This window comes from Ovis canadensis, chromosome 25 (assembly GCF_042477335.2).
Source record: "Ovis canadensis isolate MfBH-ARS-UI-01 breed Bighorn chromosome 25, ARS-UI_OviCan_v2, whole genome shotgun sequence".
Taxonomy (NCBI): Eukaryota; Metazoa; Chordata; class Mammalia; order Artiodactyla; family Bovidae; genus Ovis; species Ovis canadensis.
Genome location: NC_091269.1, coordinates 51231533 through 51252968, shown reverse-complemented (window position 1 = coordinate 51252968; position 21436 = coordinate 51231533). Strand labels below are relative to the sequence as shown.

At 49.8% G+C, this 21436-nt stretch overlaps 1 protein-coding gene across 2 annotated transcripts in view; it reads left to right on the top strand.

The window, feature by feature from the left end:
* The window catches only part of POLR3A (RNA polymerase III subunit A), a 44023-nt gene extending 27767 nt beyond the window's left edge, over positions 1 to 16256 (top strand). For both annotated transcript variants that reach the window (XM_069572558.1, XM_069572560.1), the window contains 13 exons: positions 585 to 722; positions 2543 to 2713; positions 3582 to 3695; positions 7967 to 8053; positions 8141 to 8223; positions 9100 to 9270; positions 10349 to 10442; positions 10636 to 10728; positions 11357 to 11521; positions 12015 to 12179; positions 12385 to 12516; positions 13748 to 13880; positions 15616 to 16256. In XM_069572558.1, coding sequence (XP_069428659.1) covers positions 585 to 722; positions 2543 to 2713; positions 3582 to 3695; positions 7967 to 8053; positions 8141 to 8223; positions 9100 to 9270; positions 10349 to 10442; positions 10636 to 10728; positions 11357 to 11521; positions 12015 to 12179; positions 12385 to 12516; positions 13748 to 13880; positions 15616 to 15764 — 1695 coding nt within the window. In that variant the 3' untranslated portion in view covers positions 15765 to 16256. The remainder of the gene's footprint in view (positions 1 to 584; positions 723 to 2542; positions 2714 to 3581; positions 3696 to 7966; positions 8054 to 8140; positions 8224 to 9099; positions 9271 to 10348; positions 10443 to 10635; positions 10729 to 11356; positions 11522 to 12014; positions 12180 to 12384; positions 12517 to 13747; positions 13881 to 15615) is intronic.
* The last annotated feature ends 5180 nt before the right edge of the window (positions 16257 to 21436 follow it).

Below are 21436 nucleotides of genomic sequence, written 5' to 3'. Positions count from 1 at the left end.
CACGAACCTGTCCAGATCAAAGGCCATTGGGCATTTCATAGGGTGTTTTTTATATGTGGGTTTTTTGGTTTTTTACAGTTTTTTTTTCTTTATCTTAATATTCACCCATTTAAAGTGTAGAATTCCAGCAGCTTCATGTGTTCACAGAGTTGTGTGATCATCATCATAATCTAAATCTTAGGATATTTTCAACAGCCCAAAAATGAATCCCCATAAACTGTAGCAGCACACGGCTATGTTTTGGAAGTGGACAGGTCTGGCCTGCTGGCAGGTTTCCTGGGAGAAGGCCAGGGTGCCCTCTAAACTGAGATCCATGACTGCCTGCCTGCTCTAGGAGTAGCAGCCCAAGCTTCGGTGTCCCTGTCCTGAGCCTCCTGGCTGGGAACTCACTCTCCTTTTCTCTGGTAAGGATGCTTTGAACTAAATTATTTCTTCTTTAGGAAAGGGCATAAAACATGGCAGTGCATTGGCCAGGTATTTATAGTCTAAAGGTGAGGTATTTCCTGATTTGAATGGGTCTTGGAATTGGGGACCTTAAACTTTTATTTGTTAGATTTTTCTCTTTTTTTTCTACCTCTCTTTAGCTCCCAGCTGCCAAAGGCTTTGTGGCTAATAGCTTTTATTCTGGTTTGACACCAACCGAGTTTTTCTTCCACACGATGGCTGGCCGGGAAGGTCTGGTCGACACAGCCGTGAAGACAGCTGAAACAGGATATATGCAGGTAACCTGAGAAATGTAGCCCATTAGCAATGAAGCTGGACAGGTCTGCAGATCTTGACTGCTGAGTGTTTGCTTCTTTTCTACCTGACTTCTGATTTATTAAGTCTTGGCATTTAAAAGGAATAACTGAGAGATGTAGATGCCCTAAAAATAAACAACACGAAAAAGTAAGATATTAAAAAAGTTCAGAATCAGTGTCTCCTTCGAATGGTGCAGACCAGGAAGCACATGTACCAAAGCCCCGCTAGAGAACATGGGCCAGGAGTCCCCCGGCACGCCATCGCACTGAGCCACTACTTGCTAACACACGGAGATAGGCTGACAGTACCCACCTCCTGATGACACACTGAGAGGCCTGTGCTCACTGTGCAGCGGTTTATGGACTCTGTCATTAATGTCACTCTAAGGGACTCAGAGAACCTGTTCCACTGCCCGCAGGAGGGCGTGGGCACTTGGAGGGCTGACTCGTTCTCCATTGTGTGTACAGCTGTAAGAGAGTAGTCTTCGGGGATAGGGCTGAGCTACATGCTTTTTATGCCTGTGTTTCTGATGCCACAGAGGTACATCCTAGACAGCAGAGAGGTGAGAGCACATCCTGCTTTGTGCTTCCATAAGACCACAAGCGAAGGATCTCTCTCCAGTCTCTAATTCTCATTTCTACCTTGTACTCCATAACCTACATTTTGTTATTCATTTTGCGGTTGGTTTTGGTTTTGGTTTGTGTTTTTGATGATTTTATCTGCTTACAATACATGCTGAGGTTAACACTCCAAGTTGCTAGGCCATGAACTCCTGTGGTTTTGTGTCCCTTTTCTCCCCACCATGGACTGAGAAGTGCAGCCCTTGGCAAGCAGGGAAATGAGGACTGATAAACCAAAGATGAGTAATGAGTGAATGAGTAAGCCAGAATACACAAGGTTGATGAGAGCAAAATGGACTCGAGTCAGTACCCACCTATTTCCATAACCTCTCATCTGTCCCCTGTGTAGCATTACTGATAGTGCTTCCCTCTTAATCATCTTTTAATGGGAAATTGCCCTTTAGCTTCAGAGTGTGCTTTTGTCAGAAACCTAACAGACTCTGAAATGCTTTTAACACTCTTGCCTGAATGTCTGTTGACTTTATTTTTCGTCCTGTACCTTTCTGAAGTCGAGAGTATGACTTTCCCAGAGTGGCTTGTTAACCTGGAACAAATTACTTCTGGCATGAGGGATTTTTGTTTTGAAGTTGCCTGGAGGAAGATATCTTTCCCTTTAACTCATTGAACCCCTTCACCCCGCTGGCTGGAGGGTTCTGCTGGTGGAAGGTTCTCCCTAAGCAGGTTTGAGAAATGCCTGCTGCCTGCTGGTTCAAACACACTAGTCCTGTTCTCTCTTCTTACCCATCCGTCCCAGAAGAGGGCCTGCACCGGATCGTCTGTAATTCATATTGAAGTCCACAGGGGTTCCAGCTTAAGTTGTGTTTAGAAATGCAAAGCAATTGCATTAGTTTAAACCTTAGGGAGACAGAGAGGGAAGGCAAAGCAGCCTAGGAAAACAGTGTTTGCTGAGTCCTTCAGGGGTGATGGGGTTTAAATTGCATGTATTCTAAAACATACTGGAGCGTGGAGCATATTCTAAATCCCACTGCTCAGGCTAGTGAGGCACTTGTGGGGCCATTCTTGAGGTCAGGAACTCTTTCTAAGGGATTTCTAATAAAATGTTTTTATGTGATTAAAAGCACTGGTAGCCTTGAAACTCAGTTGCAAATATCAACCTTCATGCACGTGACTAGTGCTCTCAAAGCACCTGAACTTTTATCTCCTCTCCTTCTCTTCCTTAGAGAAGGCTCGTCAAGTCCCTGGAAGATCTTTGTTCACAGTATGACCTGACAGTCCGCAGCTCTACGGGCGATATCATCCAGTTCATTTACGGAGGAGACGGCTTAGATCCTGCAGCCATGGAGGGAAAAGATGAGCCCTTAGAGTTTAAAAGGGTTCTGGACAACATCAAAGTAAGATTGAGCATCATATCTGTGAGCGTTTTCAAGGACATTTCCTTAGAGTGGGTGTGCCTTTGGCATAGCATACAGCTAACCCTGTCATATCTACCCAACCACTGTGATGGTGTTAGTCTTTTTTGTTCGAGTGTCTCAAGTTCAAAGTCTAGTTCTTGGTAGTGAACTAGTGCCATTGGAAGAGGCCTTGGTCTTCTTGCCAGTGTCTAGTCGAGTACGATGGAGACCATGAAGATGTCGTGGGTGGGGAGAAGCAGGCCTGTTTCTCATAGTTTTAACAGGGGATACAGTTTAGAGCAAGCTTTTTGAGAGGTAGCTGGACAGTGTTGATCTGAATTTAAATCTGGGTGCCCTTGAGCGATACTTAAATTTCACTTATAGGAATTTGCCCTACAGAAATGATCGAAATGTGACAAGAATGTTCTTCCAGCATTGTTTATAGCAGATACAGGCCATCTGTGGAGGACAGGTCAAACATGGAATGGTCTGTCCACATGTTAGGCTGCAGTGTAACCATTAAAACTCAGGAAAAACCCATGAGCTTGGGGGTGGAGAGGTATTTTCACACTTGAATTTTTTTTTTTTTCATAACAGCAGTTTATGGTTTTAGTGCAAATCTGGGGCGGGGTGAAGGTTGGGAAGGAATGACACAATACCCACTGAATAGCCCACAAGCTGTTAGGTAAGGCGGAGTATCAGTTTATGCTGTTTTCACCTTCGTATTAAAGGTATGTGTTTTGAAAGACAAAAACATCACAGGTTGCTGAAAGCTCTGGGTGAGGTTGTATTGTCTCTTATAAGCTCCTTCACTGAATACTGCCCCCTGCCCGCCTCCAAATCACACTGTTTTCTTTTGATATTCGAGGCAGTCTTCCCATGCCGGAGCGAGCCTGCTCTCAGTAAGAACGAGCTGCTCCTGAGCGCCGAGTCCATCATGAAGAAGAACGAGTTTCTCTGCTGCCAGGACAGCTTCCTGCAGGTGAGCTCTGCGGGGGCTGCACACCCAGCTTGGCCGTCACCAAGGAATCATTCTCCAGGTGCCGACAGTGAAGTGTATAAGCTGGGGGTGTTTATGTAAGAGTGTTTCTCGTTAGAAGATTTAAGAGTGGCCCAGGCAGGAGAATCTCAGCAGTCAGCATAAAGAATTTATCTCATGTCTTTTTTAGTTTGTCTTTTGCACAAGTGTTTCTCTGGTAGAAGACAAGTGCCCTAGTTACGAGAACTGATTTTTTTTTTTTTAACCCTGTCCCTGTCACCCCCTGCCACCCAGTCTCGCATCCTGTAGGCCAACTCCTCCCTCCGTGGTTTTGAAACCCAGTAATTTGTAATAGAGCATTGTTTTAATGCCATTTATTGTGTTTTACACAATAAATGATGCAGTGGGGTTTGTTGAATACCATCATTATTTTAAATTGCTTTTTTTCTTGCCACAATATGGGTTAGAAATGTACAGTCATCCTTCCTTTTTCTTCCAGGGACCTGTTACCTTGACATCCTCTTGGTTTTTTAGTTTGTTTTTTATTTCACAGACCTCCTCCTTTCTGTTGATAATCATGTTTATGATCAAAAGCAAAGGAATACAGGAATACATGGTTCCCTGTGTACACTGATTGTGATTCAAATATAGCACAAAATATATCCCTTGAAGTATATAAAAGATAAAAAGAGTAAGACACTTAAATAAAGATATTTTAGGTAAAAGCTCTTCACTCTTTGACATGGTGAGATACAAAAGGTGAAAAAGAGATTCTTCCAGATTTTAACACATTTAAAATTAAGAGCCTGGCTAAGCTGAGTGCCTTCATTTTTTTTTTCTGCTTCACAATTTTTTTTTTTTTTTTTTTAAGTAACAAATGAGAGAGATGATTTGGTTTTTCTCCATGACTGTATTCACTTATTTATGTTTCTGTTTCTCCTCGAAGACCTTAACTGAGACAGGCTATGAGAAATACAACGAGGTAACATGCTTCCGTGCTGTGGCTACCGAGCAGGGGGCCTGGCTGTGCTGTGCAGTCTGCCAGCCCCAGGCGCTGCAGGGCGCTGTCCCGTCCGACTAGCAGGGCTTCCCCTTCGTCACTTGGCCCAGGCCCTTTCTTGTCTTAGATATGGTTTGACAGTGGTCCCCTGACCAGCAGCGCTTGTGGGTTCAGTGAGCACTTGTTCATCCATCCCGTCCCCATCTGTCACACGCCCCACAGATCCAGGGCCCCAGAGGTGGCGGAACACGTCCTCACCCTCCAGTCAGTCAGTCTGACATCAGGTTTGCTGAGGGATTCCAAAATTCGCTGACCAGAAGAGATTCATCTGAGCCGAGAAAACCTTGTCCTGCTGTGGTGTTAGAGCTGGGGAGGCAGAGAGAACTCCCGGGTGGCGCTGAGCCCTAGCCCTGCCAGAAGCCGAGAGCCAGGCTCACACACGCTGCGGGCTGAGTGCGAGCAGTAGCTGCTGGTCAGCCGTGTGATTAACAGCCTGCCAGTTGCCGTGTTCTGAGTGCCCTTGGTATGCATGGGTTGATCCTGCTAAGTTCTTAGTAGCTTATCTCAGTTTCCCCTTCCAAAAAGGGAGCTTTTTCCTTTTAACCTAACTTCCAAAATACCTGCCATAACTCGTGGGTGAGGGAACTCATTCCTTTTAGCAAAGCCGCTCCCAGAAGCATGTCCACGTGGGTGGCAGCTGAAAGCTGTCCTTTGCACCAGAACGGGGGAATGGTGTGAGGTGTGTGCGCTTGACTGCTCGTATGTACCAACTTCCTCGACAGATGAAAACCCCCTGGATCGGCTTGGCCTTGGGTTCTGGCCCCGGTTTCCCTGTGCCAACAGGTGGGGCAGCCTTGAACACCTAGCAGGCAAATGGCAACATCTGGGTCAGGAGGGCTTTCAGAGACTCTCCCTAAAGGACATGACCACAGCTAGATAAGTAGGCTCAGGGAGGAAGTCACCCATTGGAGGAAGCTCTTAATACTGAATGATACAGAGGAGACACTAGGTGGCCACGGGTTTTATTGCTGATGAGGATCCCACTTGAAGGCAGAGCCTCCTCAAGGGAGATTGTCCCACCACCTTCTCCAGCTCTAAGTTCTACCTCTGGTTTGTAACAACTAACTATATCTGAAAAATGTGGCCTCGAACCTGTAATTAACAAGTAAGCCTGTCGAGTGTCTCTTTAAAAAGAGTCTCTTAAGTTCTTTCTTAAATAGAAGTCTTTCTGCATAGAATGATGGCTTAGTGGCATGGTAACTTTCCACTCTTTGTCAGTGAGGGGAGTTGATCAACAAGGATAGTCATGAGAAGCCTGTGTTCGTGAACAGCGGACAGCCCAGCTGTGATGGAGTCCACCCTTATAGCCTCCCGATCACCTGGGCTCCTGGGAGCCAGTCTGAAGTGTCCAGCGGGCCAAGACAGCTTTGCAGAAAACCCCTCCTCTGAGTGTAGACTGTGCAGAAACATTTGACTTTGTAGAGGGGCCTGTTCGCTTGGCCAAGCCCTGACCTTATTCAGCCCAAATGGCCTCCGCTCTAGAGTGATGGAGCCAGTATCCTACCGCCCCATAGGGAGAGCACACCACGCTGGACAGCAAGTGACTAAGGAGTTTGTGGTCACAGACCCTGTGGATCCCAGAAGTTTTAGTTTTTTGCTTTCAGAAAAGATAGTAACTAGAAATTGCTCATTAGTCTATGGGAGGTGAGAGAGATTTGTTTTTGCAGTATTAGGACAGTACCCGGCTAGTTAAGTCTCAAGCTCTCTGGAAGTGCCTTATAGAATTCTGTTTTTGCGAAAGTGGGCATCTGGTCCAATCTGCCCTTGGAAACATTTATTTCAGACGAAACTTTAGATACTTTCAGCTGTGATACAGATTGAGTAGACACTGGGCAGGCATGCTGGTCTTCTCCTGCAGTTATCCTCAATTGAGAAACATGACCTAGTGAGGCTTTGCAGCCATCAAAACAGTTGTCCACCCTCGGACCTGCCCAGGGATTTGTCCAGATGTGTGGATCTGACCTCAGCCAGTCGCACAAAGCAGCTGGATGCCTGCACTTGGCCAGAGTGCCCCTCAACCCCCAATTTGTCCAGAATCATTGAGGGAAATCATATTTCCCTGAGGGTCGCTGAGAGGAACCATAGTCTATCCACCCTTTCCCTTACTGTCAGAAACACCCCAGGATCAAACCAGAGTGGCTGCTGTGCTTTCTCTGAAGGATGCAGCTGCTAGATTGCATGTGTCCTCAGCGCACCTGCAAGGTGCTCTAGGAGTCAGTCCCACGGTGCGTGGTGTGTGCTGGCAACAGGGCACGGATGTGTGTGGCCCGTTAAACACACAGGGTGCGCCCTGTGAAAACTCCTCGAAAGGAGATCCTGGCTGTTCCTGGTTCTAGGAGCAACCACAAGGCTATTTCACAGACACATACCAAAGTATAAAGCATATGGGGCTTCCCTTAGAATAGTTACCAGAAAACCTAGGCCTGTCATTTCTAGCCGTGACCTATGGATCTTCCATACAATGTAAATTCTCTTCACCTTCTTTCTTGCTCCATTTTGTCATCATCCCGGGACTTAGAGCCCTATTCTTAAAATACAGCGGGAGCTACAGATAGGCTAATGTTTCATTTCCAGCTTTGAGGGTGATTTCCTGGAGGCCTTACAAAGTTCTGAGCATGAGACAGGGGAGCAAGGCAGAGGTGAGGGTCAGAGATAGAGCTGAGACCTGGGCGTGTTTCCTTTGAAATGAAGGCAAGCTGAAGGTATGTGCTTGAAATGTGCATAGCATCTACAAAGCCAAGCTCTGTAGTATTTAAGTTGAGCAGAACAATTGCAGAAGAAACCCTCAAAAATGTATCAGTCTAAAGGCTTAGAAGTACAAGTGGTGCAACAGTACTTCCTCTGGGCCGCATGAGCGTGGGCAGCGAGGTGTTCCAGGAGGGCAGGGGAGAAGGCAGCGGGTGGAAAGGGTCATCCTATGTCACTCTCACGTGCTGGGTTAGCATTGCAGCTTCATAGGAAGCATCATCACAGTAAAAAGACCTGAGAAGCGCTGCACAGGTGGACGTGTCCAGGGTATGGGTAATGTGGTGTGCTCCTTAGAAAAGCATGTTGTAATAGAACCCGTATCCGTGTCATATCCCTTACAGTGTCTTATTTAGCCACCACTAAAGTAGGAAGGATTCATCACATGACTAAAGTTTCCTTAAAAATGAATCAGGTCATGCAAATCACTGAGAAATATAGACCTGATGTTTGTTGTGTAATCTTTCAGGAGATAAAAAAGTTCATCAAGGAGGTCTCTGAGAAGATCAAGAAGACCAGAGATAAATACGGCATCAACGACAATGGCACGACAGAGGTAGCGGCCCTCCCCAGGGGCTCAGGCAATGCGGAGGGTTTCCCACACTGCCGGCCCTGACCCTGAACTCGGCTTTCGTTCCTCTAGCCCCGTGTGCTGTACCAGTTGGACCGGATCACCCCTACCCAAACAGAGAAGTTTCTGGAGACGTGTAGGGACAAGTACATGAGGTGAGGGTGCTAATTGTCTCAGGCGGTCGGGCAGTCCAGTGGGTCTCTTGCATCTTTCCTATCTCCCCAGGAAACAAAATCCTGTGCCCACATCACTTACCAACTGCCGGCCTCGAGCAGGTTCTGTCACCTCCTCTCTAGGGGCTCCAGTGGGTAGACAGGCCAAATGCTCCAACATGTGGTAGGAAGTGCAGAGAAATTTCCGAGCATCGTCTTTTCATAGGGAAACTACCAACATATTGGGCAAGGGCTGGCTGCTTTGTCCGCCTGCAGTACCATGTGTGAGCAGAGCTCTTAGGTCTTCTCCAGTCATCCCATGCTGACCACAAGTAGCCACACAGTGCTCACTGTCATCGTTGGACCCCTCCAAGCATTACTCCCCCTCATTTGTACCTGTAACTGATCTGTGTCTGGTTTTCCTCTGTCACAAGCCCAATCTGGGTCCTTGCCAATTCCTTCCTGACCCTGACGGCATATGTATTTTTTCTGTTGAAAGATAATCAGAAACCTCCCCAGCAGTTTGGGGGGTTTAGTTTTGTCTCTTTTTTTTTTGTCAAGAAGATCCCCATAGAGAAGGAAATGGCCACCCATTCCAATATTCCTGCTTGGGAAAATTCCATGGGAAGAGGAGCCTGGTGTGCTGCAGTCCATGGGATCACAAAGAGTCGGACACAACTTGGCCAACTAACAAACAACAGATAGTTGACCTATAACATTATGCAAGTTTCAGGTGTAAACACAGCAATTCAATATTTCTGTAATTGCAAAAAGATCACCACGATACATCTGGTTACCATCTGCCGCCGTACAAAGATATTGCATCATCATTAATTGTAATCCCCAGGCTGTACATTTCATCCTGTCTTGTCTTTTCAGGGCACAGATGGAGCCAGGTTCTGCGGTGGGCGCGCTGTGTGCCCAGAGCATTGGCGAGCCGGGCACCCAGATGACCCTGAAGACTTTCCACTTTGCGGGCGTGGCCTCCATGAACATCACCCTGGGCGTGCCCCGCATCAAAGAGATCATCAACGCCTCCAAGGCCATCAGGTGCCCTCATCCATTTCCCTCTTGTTCTCACACTCGTCTGTCATGTCCTGGAGAAACAATGTTTCTCTTGTCATGAGGGGGTGTCTGATAAATGCTAGGACAGTATCTCAGACTCTGGAGTGACACGTGCTAGTGTTAATCATATTGTGGCTCTTACAAAAAATCCAAGACAAAATGTCCAAACTGGAGAGAGTCAGAACTGAAGCAGTGGTTCTTTGTGACCACAAGTCCATGAAAGAGAGAAACCTAAAAAAATGCCTGGAAAAATTGGAACCATGTGTCATTGTAGACTTCATGCATTTGATGTTGTTATTCCCAGCTTCACTGATGATGTGTCTGCAACTCGATTTGGGGCCGTATTCTGTGACAACTCCCCCAGCCCAAATCCCACCCCCTGGTGATTTCATGGTAGAATTTGTAGGTGTCCTGAAACTGGGAAAGACAGAAATACTTCATGGCGCGTTCAGTGACAAAGTCATGTCTTACCTATGATCGGAGTGTGACGAAATGACAACACAGCGTTAAAGGCGAGAACGCTGTACTTGGTTCTGGAATAGCAGCTGTCCGTGTCCCGGGTGGCAGGAGCTCTGCCCGCCTCTAGGTCAGTCAGATCACCCAGGAGGGTGCATTCAGGGGATGCCATCCAGGATGGCGAGGGTGGAAGCGGCTAGCTAGTAGTTGGAGGAGCCAGAGGTGTCCTGGAGGGGAGGTTGTGGGGGTGCAGTGGGGTAAGCTGTAAGAGACTGGATCTTGTCACTGTGCACGCCGTAACATACAAACTTGTAGCACACCAAGGGTCAGTTTACTCAGGGAGCAGAACTGAAATAACTACGTATTAGGACCAAAGAGGAGAAGGCAGGATTGCGTGGCCAGGAAGACTGTTCCGAAAGCCACTCACTCACTGATGGAGTGGCTTGCCTCCTGAGCACGGGTGTGTGCAGCCCTCAGGACTGCGCCTGGCTCCAGTGAATGGTCAGTACAGTAAACTGCACTTGCTGTTAAGGCTCCAAACTCACCCGGGCTTAATGCAGTGTGGCCTTCAAGCAGCCTCGTAATCCTTTGCCCTCCCTCCCCACAGCACTCCCATCATCACAGCACAGCTGGACAAGGACGACGATGCCGACTATGCTCGTCTGGTGAAAGGGAGGATTGAGAAAACCCTCTTGGGAGAGGTAAGAAGAAATCCCTCTCAACAATAAGAGAACTAAGCCAGCAGCTTCGCCAGGACGTGTGAGAACCGCCTGCAGTGGATTTACCAATCTGGGTGTCCACGCTGCTCTGTGTCCTTAAAGCCGAGAGGGAGCCTCGTATGCTCTGAAGGACGGGGAAGTGACTGACGGATGTTCTGATCTTTTGACACCGCAGATTTCAGAGTATATTGAAGAAGTGTTTCTTCCTGATGATTGCTTCATTCTCGTCAAGCTCTCCCTAGAACGGATCAGACTTCTGAGGCTGGAGGTGAGTCCCGTAATTAAAGGCGTGAAGGAAGTCATCCCCTTTCAGTCCCAGGACAGGTGCTGATGAACTAGGGCAAGAGCTACGCGTAGCATGGGAAGCCCCAGAGAGGCTTCCACTTGGTGTCTGCCCTCTGGATCTGTTGTACCTTCACGTTCTGTCTAACCCTGACCCTGGCACAGATATGACCACCTAGAGGCACACAGGAAATTAGTGGAGGTGGTGTGCAGACCACAGTGCCCATTTGCTGTGGCACAGCATGCCAGCAGTCGGAAGGGCCATAGTGCCAGCCATGTCTTACCCACCCGTGGGTGCCCAGCGCAGCAACGGCTGGCTCAGGATATGTGGGTTGACCTGGCTTCTTCTTATTGGCATTTATAAACGGGTAATGGTGGCAAAGTGGATTTAGGAGGGGCGGGTGGTGGGATCTGCTTTTTTAGTGAAGAAAGCAGAGGTGTATATACAGTACATACGTCTCTGGTATTAAGATATCACAGTACCAAAAAAGACATGACGAGGAGAGAGACTGATGAGGGGGGATTAATTTAAAAGGCTCCTTAGAGGGGCAGGAAACAGAAACCGCAGCCTCCAAACCCTGCCAGTAACCTCCCGGGCATGCGACCCCTCACAGGTGAACGCGGAGACGGTGAGATACTCCATCTGCATGTCCAGGCTGCGTGTGAAGCCCGGCGACGTGGCTGTGCACGGCGAGGCAGTGCTGTGTGTCACCCCCCGAGAGAACAGCAAGAGCTCCATGTACTACGTGCTGCAGTTCCTGAAGGAGGATCTCCCCAAGGTGAGTGGCAGGCCGCCTCCCCAGGTGGTCAGGCCTAACGCGGGGAGCACGCTCGGCTCTAAGCTGCAGAGCCAGGCAGCGGGCGCGTAAGGGCTGCTGAGACTGCGGGTGGCGCCCTGTTCCTTCGCTTCTTGGCCACATCCCTGAGGAGTCGGGCAGGTTCAGGTTGCCTTCTTGGCACTGCCTCACCATTCTGCCTATTCAGCTTTTCTCTCTTCTCTCATAAAACTGGTGGTGGAAGAGGGCACGACCCCCTGAGCTTCTGCTTTCCTGCCTCCCCACCTCCCAGCGACTGAGGCAGCACGCAGGCACTCCCAGCTTCGGCGCGTCCCTGACAGTCACCCCTGAGATGGAGTGATCAAGACCACAGACACAGGCTGTGACACCCCCAGTTCTCGCAGCCACTGTGGTTTCACTGTGGTTTCCCAGCCTGCTAGGTGGGTGGGGCCGCACGCACTGCGGGGTCTCGAGCCCTCCATGTCTCTGAGTGCAGGTGGTGGTACAGGGCATCCCGGAGGTATCCCGAGCTGTCATCCACATCGACGAGCAGAGCGGGAAGGAGAAGTACAAGCTCCTGGTGGAGGGGGATAACCTGCGGGCGGTCATGGCCACCCACGGCGTGAAGGGCACCCGGACCACCTCCAACAACACGTACGAGGTAGCGCTCACGGACGGGGCTCCTGCAGTCGTCCCAGCACGTTCCTCTGACCCTGCCGTTCACTGCGGCTCTGCACCGAAGACTACCCCACGCTGCATCTCTGGGGAGGGACACGGTGCTGGGAACCTGCAGGGCAGACGAGGATATGAGGGGAGGCTGGGGAGCCCTGGACGCAGCTGCCTCCCTTCATCCTTGCCCTCCGCAGGTGGAGAAGACCCTGGGCATCGAAGCTGCCCGGACAACTATCATCAACGAGATCCAGTATACGATGGTCAACCACGGCATGAGCATCGACCGGCGGCACGTGATGCTGCTCTCCGACCTCATGACCTACAAGGTGCGCGGGGGCCTTGTGGCTGCCATCGCACACCCGGTCTCAGGGCACGAGGCCTGGAGGACGTATACAGTGCCTGGCTGTGACGGCCACCGTGACCCCAGACCCAGAGTACAGGGGTCCAGCCGGGCGTGCTGGTAAAATTCCAGTGTGGAAATTGCAGCCGCATGGCAGGAGGCAGGGCGTGGTTTCTGTCCTAAAAGAACATTAGCCATTGCCAGAAGCCTGAGGGTTCCGTGACAGACTGAGGTTTATGTCCTGTGGAACCCACTTCTCATACGTCTATAGCCGTTTCTAGGTGAAAATCTGAGTGGGGCACTGGGTTTGGTTGGTTGGTTGGTTTTTGTTTTTGTCTCTTGTACCAAAACCCTTTCCTCTTCAGTGCCATAAGGCACGATGCCTCCACAGACAAGCTTGTGCTGTATTGCAGCAAATTCAGAAACTGGGTGGGAGAAGTGACCCATTTCCTGCCATCCGGTAGTAAAGACAGTCATTGTAAAGTCTTCCTCTCCATTTTTGTTCTATACGCACATATTAGATTACTACAGGTAAACAGTAAAAATTAGCATGTCATTTTTACTGAACATTATAAGTATTTTCCACATTGCTATGTAGTTTTATAAAGATACATTTTTTTAATGATGGTTTAATATTCCTTTGAATGAAAGTACCTAAATTTACTTGTTTCCCTACTTTGAGGTTTTTAAATTATTTGGGTTTTTATTTCTTTGAGCCATAAGAAACATCTTCAGAAGTGTTTTTTTTTTTCTTTTGGGGGGGAGGGGTGCAGTTTAGTTCCCCGACCAGGATTTGAACCCAGACCCTCAGCAGTGAAAGTGCAGGGTCCTAATCACTGGACCAGCAGAGAATTCCCTGCTTTTCAGCTTTTGTTTAGTTCATTTTCATTGGTGTATAGTTGCTCTACAATGTTGTGTTAGTTTCTGTTGTACAGTAAAGTGAATCAGTTACGCATACACACATATCCACGCTGTAGTTTCCAGTTCTCAATTCTTTGTTCCAGTGGCCCCTGGCTGTGAGTGTCAGGATCTGTGCTGTCCGTGCCAGTGACCTCAGAGGGACACAGGTGGGACAGATGGTCATTGGGGTCCTTCTCAAACCTGGATTGTGACTTGAACAGCAGCCTGGCTGCTTTTTGCTGCTTCTGTTGAGGGGCGCAGGGGCTGCGTTCTGTACCTGGCAGGAGTCCCCACTCTGGCTCTCTCCCTTGGCACAGGGTGAAGTCCTGGGCATCACCAGGTTTGGCCTGGCCAAGATGAAGGAGAGCGTGCTGATGCTGGCCTCGTTTGAGAAGACGGCCGACCACCTCTTTGACGCTGCCTACTTTGGCCAGAAGGACTCTGTGTGTGGTAGGTTTGGTGCTTCCAGCAGCCTCGCCAGAGGCCTTTGTGGGTTTTCGCTGGTTTTTTGTTTTGTTTTTTACAGTTTAAACTATGGCCAGGGCTTCTCAAGAGGTGGAGAAACTGAGCATGCAGAGCTTTGCCTTGTTTAAGAGTAAAGCCGCAGCTCACAGAATTGGAGCTAACGATCTTTTGTCTCCAAAGCCTGACCATGGCGGCCTGCGTCCCCCCATCCTTTAGCAGGCTGCTCAGTCAGGACAGAGGAAAGGTCACCCCTGGGCAGGTAGGAATTTTCTAGCCCTCAGAATGAGAGTCAGCCACTCTGGTCCTGCCCCAGGCGCTCCTGCTGTCCCAACTCCCTAAACAAGGCAGCTGGCACGCTTCTGCCAGGTGCCTCGCATGCCATCTCAGCACGTTGCTGAGGCATGGATATCAGCCCTTTCACAGGGAGAAGACCAAGGGCACTAACTCGTTATCAGAGTCTCGCCCTGCGCGGGCCTGCTCTCCCCACACAGAGCCTGTCTGGCGGGCCTAGGGGAGAGGGGTGGCTGTCACAGCGGAGCTCGGCTCCCCCTGCCCCAGAGTGCCCGCTTTGCTCCAGACCCTGTGGCCTGAGGTGGGAGTTGGTCCGGGGTTCAGACAGCGACGCCACACCTGGCCCGCAACGCTGCCGCCAGAGCTCTGCTTCCTAGTGGCCATTTCCCCTCTCACCTCCTTTGTGGACTCACCACCCAAGGTGATGGTCGGATGGGACCTGGCAGTGTATGCCTAGATTTTGCTTCCAAGATTAGGGTCACAGGTTGCAAATAGAGGGAAAGAGAAATTACACGGTTCTTTACTAGAACGAAGGGTGAAAGGAAAGAAAAGGCAGAGATGGGGGCAGGAGAAGGGCAAGGCCCAGCCAAAAGTGAGAGTAAGCCTGCTTGCAGGCCGGAGACCCAGCATCCCACTCCACTTTAGGGGCCTGGCGTGGTCACGCTGCCCCAGCTCTAAAGCCTCCTGGTCCTCTGCATGTTGCAGCCTGGTGTCAGCCCTCACTCTGTGCTGGCCTTTAGTTTGATTGTCTCTCTGGCCCCTGATAGCACAAAGCCCAGAACATAGCAGATGGACACTTGCTTGCTATAGAACCAGAGGCCTCACGCAGAGCCCAGCATTTAGATCTTAGAAAGCTGAAAGGGAGCTTGGAGAAAGAATCTATACTGTCGCCTGACTCCTGTCACTCCATGAGGGGCCCTGCCTTCTTAGTGTTTCTGATTCAAGCTGTGGACTCCGAGGTTGGGGTGCTGTTAACCCTGGCCCACCCCTGACCCCTGGGCACAGAACAAATCTGTGCTGCTGTTTCCATGGGGATTGGTATCTGCTCATTTGCTTGTTCCCTGGGCCCTAAGCTAAGGACATGCTGGGTAGCAGACTCAGGGTTTCCTGAGCATCATTCAGTGTATCCTTGCTGTTTGAGTTTAGTGCTCAAAGGTGAGGCCACACGATGCTTTAGCTCAGGCAGAAAGGCTGCTGAGCCAGCAGCGGGGCTGTGAGCAAGCACTTCCCTTCAACCAGATGCAGGAACTCCCCCAGCCTGCCCAGGAGCACCAGGCCATGCCTTCAGCATCCACAGATGAGGAGTAAAGTGAGCAGCCCAGGCCCAGCACATTGGGGCTGGGACTCCAAGTCAGCAGTTTTTCTTTCCTGCTTGAAGACTTTCCCAAGCGTGGAGAAGCTCTCTCACCTCCTTTCTGGTTGGTTTCAGGGGTGTCTGAATGCATCATCATGGGGATCCCCATGAACATTGGAACTGGACTCTTCAAGCTGCTCCACAAGGCCCACAGGGACCCCAGCCCTCCCAGGAGGCCCCTCATCTTCGACACAAACGAATTCCACATCCCCCTTGTCACCTAGTCCAAGGAAGAGGGGGCTGTTCCTGACCTTGGCTCCTTGTCACCTGGAAAAGGGCTGGAGGCCAGCAGCCATCTCATGAGCTTTGTGCTCTCCAGGACCGAGGCCCTGCTGCCCCCACCATGCTGGCTGTTGGAGAAGGTTCCCGGAGTCCTGGGAGGTGCTCATCCCATGACCCCAGCCATAGCACAGTGCTTGGTGGGGTAAACCAGGACTTTTCTGTCTGTTTGAAACCTGCTTAATCTGGGGACAGCTCTGCACCTCCTGCCCACTCCACCTCCCTGGACTGGTGAGGAGAGCCAAGCATCTCTGCTCATTTCGACCTCCCCTGTCCCTCCATCCGCTCACAGGGGTCCCAGGCTGACCAGGCGCCAGTTCTGAGCCCCAAAGCCAGGGCACATCCTCAGTTCTTCCGTTCCCTGGTCACGCTGGAATCTCCCAATGTGACATACTAATGTAAATATTGTTCGTAGTATTTATTTGTTCACTGAAGAATTTGGAGTTTTTATTGTTATTTTAGTTTTCCTGTTGAAACCAAGAAGCTGTGGAAACCAAGAGAGCCAGCTTTGAAGCATCACTGGAAAAACTAGTTAAGCAAATGGGGCTGTCTAGGACTTGAAACTGCGTTGAAACTGTCATGAGGCCAAGCTGCACCCTTTTTGTCTGTTTCCCCTGCCACCCCCTTTGTGTCTATTTCCAGTGCCCGTGGGGGCACATGAGTCAGACTCAGTCTTTGTGGCCTGTAGAAGCCTCTCCAGAGTTTAGAGCCAGCTGGGGTGGGGACCCCCGGTGTACATGGAGATGAGGAGCGGGGCTGGCCCAGACCCCCTGCCCTGCCTGGGGGCATCCACACTCCTCCTGAGGAATCCACATGGGTGCCCGCCTCCCGCAGCCAGGGAGCACACGAGGCAGCTGCAGAGCCGGAGGCCTCGCAAGTGCCCCGGGGCCTGGTGTGAGAGGGCCCTCTGGGTGCAGGCAGGCGCCGGCGCTCGGGTGAAGCGGCCACCCAGACAGGGAGGGTGGGGCCCGCACGGGGGTGGGCACCCGCTGGAGTTGACGTTCCCCAGACGGCTGCAGCAGGTTTCTCGGAGGACATCTGTGATGATAACACACGTGAGGCTGTGAGGAAGGACCCGGAAGGGCGTCCCAGGAAGACCCGTGCTTCACTGCCTGCTGGGGCTTCTGCCAGTGACTGCGCCATCCATCGCTGGTGGGGTTTTCAAGGCTTACAAGGGGGTTTTGTGAAACACCAGAAAGAAACGTACATAGCTTGTCTTCTAGCAAGCGCAGGGGTTTGCTCACAGAGACGGTTCTTTGTGCCGAATTTGCTCCCTGGGGTTGGCCTGAGGCCACGGAGAAGGAACTGTGGTGGCCGCAGCTCTCCTCCGAGAATGTTCCTTGGAGCCTGTCCTTCCCTCCCTGGGGGCCTTGGAAAACCTAGGCTGCTTGGTCAGAAGTGAGATGATAGGAAAAGTGGAGCTTTGACCCTATTTTCTGGCTCCCTGCTCTTGGGAAGAAGGTCAACCTCTGAAATGATAGCTGGTGCATCTCGGTGTATTAAGCTACTGGAAGACGCAATAGTGCAGGCCAAAGAGATGAGCATCTATTTTTGAGTGAGAAGATGGTTTGGATGATTAAAGAGGGTGTGATAAAAGAAAAAGGGGAGGCTCAAAGAATTCAACCAGTATTTTATAGAATTACATTCTTTGGTCATTCCCTAGTTGATTCCCCACCTTCTGAGTTAATGCTGCTAAGGTACTCTGCAAAGCCCTAGGTTCTTGGGTGCGTGTTTGGAACGAGTGCTTTTTTCCCCATACTGACATAAGTTAGGAATTTTTGACCTGAGTTATTTTTTGTCAACGCTCAGGTTTCAATTCTACCAAAGTGAGTCCAGGCTTCCCAGGTGGCACCGTGGTAAAGAATCTGCCTGTCAGTGCAGGAGACACAAGAGACTTGTGTTTGATCCCTGGGTCAGGAAGATACCCTGGAGGTCACAGCAACCCACTCCAGTATTATTGCCTGGAGAATTCCGTGGACAGAGAAGCCTGGCAGGCTACAGCCTGCAGGGTCACAGAGAGTCGAACACAACTGAGCGTAAAATTAGTTTGGCCCTACACCTATGAGGTTAACTTACACACTTCTCTTAGGGTGCCAGTGATATGAAAAAAAAAATGCCGTTTTTCACATCCAGCTCCCCATTTACCTTTGAACTGATCTGGCCTAGTTTAAGACAAATGGTTGAGTCCGTTAATAATGCTTATGCAGGTTTGCCCCTTGAAGCCTCACCGTGGACTCTGCTTCACTCACCCAACCTGCCAGGAGCCACAAGACTGGCTTCCTAAAACCTGAGAAGTAACTTGGCCTGATCAGATCCAGGACTGCTGGACTACACGTGAGGGCCAAGGAGGGTGGAATTGGGTGATGGAAGGGACCACAGTGCCCACCTCGCTCTGTGTGACAGAAGCAGAGAGGCCGTGGCCACAGCTGCTGTGAGTGACAGGTGGCGCCTCTCGGAGCCTGGCCTGGTCTCTGGCGGGCACTCTGACTCCCTGGGTGAGGCGTGGTTGCAGTGGACACAGGTTCTGGGTTGGATTCAGACCACGTGGTTCTGGGAAGGGGCACACCCCCAGCGACAGTGAGGTACCCTCACCACCAGCCCTGCCTCCATAGGCGGTGTTGACTGGTAAACCCTACTCCGGGCTCCCCACTGCACATCCCAGGGGTGGGAGTTAAAATTCCCCCTAATCTGATCATCTGCCCTGGCCTTGGGCTTTGTGCAAACAACTCAAACACTCAAATAGCGGTGTATACAGAAGGCGAGCTCAACAGGTTAGGATGTTATTCTGGCCTATTTGGAGGAAATAAGGAAAATGTTTAAATTCTGCCTCATCAATTAGACACGTATTTCTGACTGGTGATCTGTCCAGTCCTTGACCCTTTTTCCCTCCTTTGTACACAAGGATCAAAATAGTGACTGACTCAGTTACAGCCCCGCCCCACTTTGTTCAGCACTTTGGGGGCGGGAGAGACATTCTGGAGTTTTTCAGGGTCTGTGTCAGATCAGAGTTAAACACAGAGCTATGTTTCTACTTCAGGCTCTGTCCACGTGCGTTCACACTGATGAATGTCTGATTCAATCTGACACTATGTGGTGGTGATTTTCTCTTAAATTTTTGTCTCTTGGCAGAACTCATTTTTCTATCAAAACTCAAAAGAAGGAAACGTGCTATACAAAAAAGTGTAGCAGTTCAGCCCTGATGGTTGTGAAACAGGGTAACTGGGTTATGGGTGGGCTTCAACTCCTAAAATAATGAATGTTCCTGCTGCAGGCCCAACTCTAAAGGTAAGCAGGAAGCATCCAGCCCCCTCCCACCCCATGTGGCTAATTCAAATCCAGTGAATTGTGGGGCAACGTCCCCCACACCCATCCTCTGGAGGTGCCCCCTGGCCAAGATCAGGTATTTAGCTTGACTTCATTCATTCAATTAGTAAAGACCTGCTGTGTCCAAAGTCCTGTTCTAGGTACTGAAAGTACAACAGTAAACCAAACAGGTGAATCAGATACGCATCTAGAAACAATTCTTTGGCAGAAGTGGGTGGGGCGGCAAAAATGTGTCCAACACAGTCTAGGGTTGAAGCTTCAGAATTGAGGGCCTGGCTCCTGTGGGCAGGCTCAGCACATGAGGCCTCATCAGAGCAAAGAGGAAGGTCCCTCTGAGCCAGCACACTCCCCAGGTTCCAGCCCTACCAGGCCTCCTCCCCTTGGACTTGAGTTCTGGAGGATGTGCCCTGGGCAGAGGACAGCTGCCTCTGGTCAGTGGGGAGGGATGCTGTCTCCTTTCCCCACCATCAACATGCAGTGTTAATAAGCAGTATTATGCTTTTGTTCTGGCCCAGGTGGTGTGCTGGACCCTCAGAGGAAGTCCCTGCCTGCATGGGGTTTACCATCTGCTTGGGGTCATCTTATGGTTAAGAGCCTGGGTTCTGTGATCAGGCTGTCCGAATTCAAATCCCAGTTTCCCCTTTTTATCTGGTGACCTTGAGCTAATGACCTAGCCTTTCTGCCTCTACTCATTTGTAAGATAGAAATGCCATTTATTGGTATCTAAGTCATAGGGCCATTGTGAGTTTCAACATGATTATGCATATAAGGTCTTAGTACAGCTTGGCACACAGAGTATGTGCTCATTAAGTACGTTGCAGTTGTGATGACTATCACTATTTTGACTGAAAAACATGCTCTGTGAATTCACAAGGAAAACCCAATCCTTTGACGCTTTTTAATTCACTCGGATGGACCTGTCTGTGGCTTTGGAAATCGGGCCTCCCTGGATATAACTCCTGCTTCACTCTCTGCTCAGTCAGTAGATCCCAGGAAGTACTTCGCACCAGGGACAAAGAAGGCTCAGGGCGGGGACTGACACTTAGCAGTTGTGTGGATCAGAGCTTGAACATTTTCATTTAGGCCATAAAGTAAATGTGATCTCGTTTTAAGAATTGTTGGTAGTAATACCAGCTAACTCAGAGGCTCTTTAGGGAGAGATGTAGGTATTAATACGCTTATTTATATAGATGTGTATATGATAGGGTGTTCCTCTCTTCAGGCTTCCCTGGTGGCTCAGCAGTGAAGAATCTGCCTGTAGTGCAGGAGACGCGGGTTCCATCCCTGGGTTGTGAAGATCCCCTGGAGGAGGGCATGGCCACCCACTCTACCATTCTTGCCTGGAGAATGCCATGGACAGGGGAGCCTGGCGGGCTACAGTCCATAGGGTCGCAAAGAGTCAGACACAACTGCAGTGACTTAGCACGCACACACATCCCACTAAGAGAGGTTGCCATTGAAAAATCATCAGCAAAAAATATTACCAATAAGAAATTGGTAATCTTAGCCACCTTACTAACCACTCTGTTATGTTGTACCTTCTGAAGGTATTGCCCCCCTTTTTTTTTTTTTTTTTAAGTCTGATGGTAAAGAAATCACATCATCTTGGACCAAACTTTGCTCTGGAAAGTGCTGAGTGTTCTGCCCTGAACATAGTAGAGTGGTCATTTCCAATTACATAAACAAAACAAGTAAGCACCAAATATTCAGGGAGCAGGACACTGTTATCAGCATAAGTTAACAAAAAATCTAAGTTAACAGCCTTAAATACCTAAGGTGGTTTTTTGTTCATACTTAAAAAGACCATAGATGATATTGCAGGATTAATAACAGCAGTTTCACAAAGTTGTGGGAGAACCAGGCTTCTCCCAACCTCCCTTTCCACCCTAGCATGTGGCCCAGCCCTCGTTCCTCATGATCCAAGGCGGCTACTTGAACTCCAGGCCTTACAGCCAGAAGAAATGAAGAAAGAGGCACAGCACTTCGCTTTAAGGAGAGTTCCCAAAAGCTAACTTGGCATCTCTGTTCACATCCCCTCAGCCAGAACTAGCCAAACACAATTCCAAAGGAGGCTGGAGGATGCCGTCTGGGTTCCGGGTGGCTATGAAGGGGCTTCTGTTAGTAAACAGCACGGGGAGGTACAGAAGTGGGCTATGACCATGTCCGCCTGCAGCGTATAAGGGTGCGTTGTGGGGTTTTGTTTGTTTGTTTTGGCGGGGGTGGGGGGGTTGCTTGATAAAGTTCAGAAAATTCCCCTAAGCCTCTTGGGACTGGAATATTTCTGGGGTGGGTA